General features: G+C 49.3%; 1 protein-coding gene across 1 annotated transcript; it reads left to right on the plus strand.

Annotated features, from left to right (window-relative positions):
* The first annotated feature begins 622 nt into the window (after positions 1 to 622).
* Positions 623 to 3,248, plus strand: LOC105512358 (secretoglobin family 1D member 4-like). The gene is made up of 3 exons (XM_011942789.1): positions 623 to 660; positions 1,802 to 1,851; positions 3,082 to 3,248. The coding sequence occupies exons 1-3, from the start codon at positions 623 to 625 to the stop codon at positions 3,246 to 3,248; spliced, it is 255 nt and encodes an 84-aa protein (XP_011798179.1).
* Positions 3,249 to 4,766: the final 1,518 nt, after the last annotated feature.

The following is a 4,766-nucleotide window of genomic DNA, read 5'->3' on the forward strand; positions in this document are numbered from 1 at the left end:
CGACTGGTAAACCATGACATATATGACAAATGGGACAAGATAATGGCGGTTTACATTGATTGAGAACTACTATGTACCAGAACTTGGTATATTTTAAATACACACACACACACACACACACATCCATGAACACACCCATTTGATCATCTATCAACCCAGTGATGTAGGCACCATTAGTAGCCTACTTTGACAAATAAGAAAACTGGGGTTACATAAACTCAATAATTTTCCTAAGGTCCAGGAGCCCATAAATGAGGATCTGAACCCTCATAGCCATGAGCCTCACCACCAACCCTCCCCCTCCTTTGTGCTAGCAGGGCTGATTCAGGGACTCCCTCGTCATCCTGTGTGATGACAGTGAGATCCACTGCTGCCCTCAGCCTGGACTCAACCAAACCTGACAATGTGTCTTTCATGACACAACCCGTAAGGTCCCCTCCCTTCTTAAAGGTTTTCCTGGCTGGTTCTCAGCCCTGCTGTCTGTGAGAAACATCAGAGCAGTTTAAACAGTACAGAAATGAGGGATTCACCCCTATGCTACTGAATCATAATCACCGGAGAGAGAAGCCTGTGGGGTCGGTATATCTTAAAAGCTCCAAGTGATTTGATCGCATAGCTGAGAATGGAAAGTTATGGCCTGGGCTGTGACTCCTCTCACACGTAAGTTTATTTAAGAGAGACATTTCTGGTGATTACCTACTGACACCACAGGAAGGCATCACAATGGGAGGGAAGGGGGGTGTGTAATGCTTTGTCTGGGAGCTTCCTTCACTTTCCTTTAAAAATGGGATTGGCCCAGGCAGCACAGCTAGGTTTGAAATGGAAAACTTGAGCCTAGGGGTTAGGGGGAAGTGACCACCCACCCTGTTCATCTGTCTCTTCCCTTCCGTTATCTTCCCAGCCTAGAGCCCCGGAGCAAAGAATTCTCAATACCTCTCTGATGCATGATTAGCTCCGGACGCTCCAAAAGCTCTTGAGAAAAAGAGTTGGGTTACTTAATCAGCAGATCAGCCCTAAGATAAGATGTGGGTGAGTACACATCACAGAAAGCTTGCTCTTTATAGATAGAAAATGTGAATCTTGGCCACATATATAACTGCACCTATAAACAAGACTCAGGTTTGGGAGTGAGGCAGGCTACAGAACAGGTGCAGCAGATGTTTTTCTCAGGAAATCTTCTACAGGTGGGATGTATTCAATTATGCTTTAGGTACCTATGCAGTGAACATGGTGCTGATGGAATGGGCTGAGGGGAAGGATTAGACTTGCCCAAGGTGCAACTGAAACAAGCCTGGCTGGTTGTCAGACATGCAGGGGGATCAAAGCAGGGTCTCCTTATGTCCCTGCTCTCCCATAACCAGAACACAGCCTTCCAGCTTCCTGTGCCTTCCAAAGCCAGAACTCACCTGTGTCCTTGCACTGCTACAAAGATAAAAAGAACTAATCAGCAAAAGCTCATAAGGAAATTGAGAATCCCAGGAATATTTACAGATGTGCCTGAACACTCACTCACCTGGAGTACAGAGCAGAGTTCCCACAGGGCTGCTGTCTTGTGCTCTGCCTCACTCGGATGCAGAGATTCCTAAGGAGGTCACATTGATGGATGGCAGCAGCCCTGGCTTGGAAGGGCGGGCTGGGAGCCAGGCCTCGTGACTTACCAGGTGCCCCAGTGGGCAGGACCAGCCAGGCTTCCTAGGTACAAATAGCCCTGGCCTCCACGACTACACAGGCTCCTGGAGTCGAATCCAAATCACTCATTGTTTGTGAAAGCTGAGCTCACAGCAGAATAAGCCACCATTAGGCTGTCGGTGTGTCTCCTGCTGGTCTCACTGGCCCTTTGCTGCTACCAGGGTGAGTACATCAGTCATGAGTCCAGCACCAGCCCCTGGGACGTACCCTCCTCTGAGCACAAGAGCACCCGCACAAAACCAAACAAAATTCCAGACCCTTTTCTGTGCTTGTTGAATAAGATTCATAAAGCTTAAAGCGATTTCTTCTTCTTCTTTTTTGTTTTTTTGAGACCGAGTTTCATTCTTGTTGCTCAGGCTGGAGTACAGTGGCATGATCTGGGCTCACCGCAACCTCCGCCTCCCGGGTTCAAGTGATTCTCCTGCCTCAGCCTTCCTGAGTAACTGGGATTACAGGTGTGCACCACCATGCCTGGCTGATTTTGTATTTTTAGCAGAGACGGGGTTTCTCCATGTTGGTCAGGCAGGTCTCGAACTCCTGACCTCAGATGATCTGCCCGCCTCGGCCTCCTAAAGTGTTGGGATTACAGGCGTGAGCCACTGAGTCTGGCTGCTTAGAGCTATTTCTTGTAATCCCCAGTATCTAGGGAGTTTTATAGAAAAATCAATGCAGGCAAATGTTAGGAATTCTTCTGCCTGAGCTTCACTTCTGAATGGGATCTGTGTCAGATGATGTAATGTGAGGTCTGGGGTGAATCTGGGCTTCGACACTTCCCACCCCTTGATCTTGGGCACAATGCTCACCCTCTCTGAGCCTCCTCCTATCACTGGTGATTAAAGCTTCTTCCAGGAGTGGCTATGAGAATGGAGTAAAGTTATGGTTGTCAAGAGTCAAGTTGTGGGCCAGGCATGGTGTCTCATTCCTGTAATCTTAGCACTTTGAGAGGTCATGGTGGGCAGATCACTTGAGCTCAGGAATTTGACACCAGCCTGGGCAACATGGCGAACGCCATCTCTTAAAAAAAGAAACAAATCCACAAAAATTAGCTGGGCATAGTGGCATGCACCTGTGGTCTCAGTTACTTTGGGGGCTGAGGGAGGATCGCTTGAGCCTAAGACATTGAGGCTGCAGTGAGCCTAGATTGTGCCACTACATTCCAGTCTGGGTGACCCTGTCTCAAAAAAAGAAAAAGAAGTCTAGCTGAGGATATGAAGCTCTTACCTTTGTTGTGTGACCTTGGGAAATTCACACCTGGAATTTCTGGTATTGTCATCAGCACAGTAATGGTATAGAAACATAGAACCCAGGGGATACTGTCGTGTAACATCAGGGAGCCATGAGAGAAAAACCGACTTTCCTAACATCAACAATATATTTATTTTTGTGCTGCAGCCAATGCTCTTGTCTGCCCAGCTCTTGCTTCTGAGATCACAGGCTTCTTCTTCTTAAGTGACGATCTGTTAAAGTTACAAGTTGCCAAATTTAATCCACCTCCGGAAGCTCTTGAAGCCAAGTTGCAAGTGAAGCACTGCACGGATAAGATACCTCTTGAAGATTGAATTCTCATTGAAAAAGCCTTGGTAATTTCTTTCTCCTTTATGCCGAGGCAGAATTAAACTCAGCTGCACACAGCCTCCTGCATGTTTCTCCTCAGGTCGCCTGCCCGGATACTGTGTCTCCAGAGTGTGCTGAGGACATGGGGAGTGAGCTTGAAGGGCCAAGCACGGCCGCCTCCCTGCTGGGAGCTTTCCTGGGCCAACCTACCCTCACGCAGTGGACATGGTCACTGTGGAATGTCCCGGGGAGTGTGGGAGACTTGAACAGGGAGAGAAGGTTTGGGGGGACCTAGAGCCGGGCCTCCCAGACAGGGTGCTGGTGAATTAGGCTCCTCTGCAGCTTCTGCAGAGCCAGGAGCCCCTCGCAGCTCCACAGGGCCCACTATCCACCCCTCATCCGTGACACTGTCCTGACCACAGCCAGTGGGCCAAGACTTTTTCACTGCTCTACCTCCTGCAATGCCATGGAAGGGGGATGTTCTCATTACGTCTTTCTCAAGAAATCAGAGATTCCAGGGCCCTCTCAGCCTGGCTGCCTCTGGATTGCTGTCCTGAGGTTTGGCTGCAAATACCCATAGAAGCGGCAGGGTCAGGCCTGATAAGACCCTTGGCCGCCAGGCAGAATTTTCCTGTGGGAAGGCTGGGGTCTCCTGGAAGGCGTGTTTCTCAGAGGCCCTCCCTGCCCTGCCTGGCTTCAGAGCCCTGGGCTCCCCATTACAGGGATCAGGAGACTCCACAGTCCTGGGACAGCCCAGACAACCACCTCTGGCTGCACTGCCAATCCCTCCCCTCCCCCTCCATGAAAACCCTGGACCTAACTCCTGGGTCTTCCCAGGTCTATTGGTCTGGTGGGGAAAGGCTGCTTTCTCACCAGAATGGGTATTGTAAGGCCACCAGGTCTAGGCCTCAGTTTCCCAAACTGAGTTCTTGCCTCTGCCTTTCCAATTGCCATTAGGAGCAAAATCCCACTGGCCTCTTTGATGTTAGCCTATCATCACCAACAGCAGCATGACTGACCTCACCTTTCTTCCTATTTTTTTTTTTTCGGTTTCAGCTGAAAATAGTGGCAAAATGTGGTGTGTGACATGTAAAAACGCTCAACTCGGTTTCCAGTCTTTCAACGATACCCTGATCTTCACTAACAATTGTAAAGGTTTCAACATGTTGCTTTAATAAATCGCTTGCCCCGCACATCTCCACTGGTCTTGTTATGATCCTGCAGTCTCGGGCCTTGAGTCGAGGGTGGTTTCCATAGGGGAGTGGCCTTTTGCTGTGGCTGATAATTAACTCTAGAGGAACCAGCATTCTGGGGCCTGAATGCAAGCATCCCAGAAGGAAATAGTTGCAGAAATCATCCTGCATTCCTTACAGATTTCCCATCCTGCGTTCGTGAATGAAAACCATGGCAAGAGAAAAACAGGAATTACAACGGTCCTGCTGGTCTTGGACTGAGGGATCTCCCAGCCTGCCTTGGTGTCCAGGCACATGGTTTCCACTAGCAGCAGCCCTAGCCCTCGTTTG

The sequence above is a fragment of the Colobus angolensis genome, unplaced genomic scaffold, assembly GCF_000951035.1.
Source record: "Colobus angolensis palliatus isolate OR3802 unplaced genomic scaffold, Cang.pa_1.0 Scaffold21, whole genome shotgun sequence".
In the NCBI taxonomy this organism is placed as follows: domain Eukaryota; kingdom Metazoa; phylum Chordata; class Mammalia; order Primates; family Cercopithecidae; genus Colobus; species Colobus angolensis.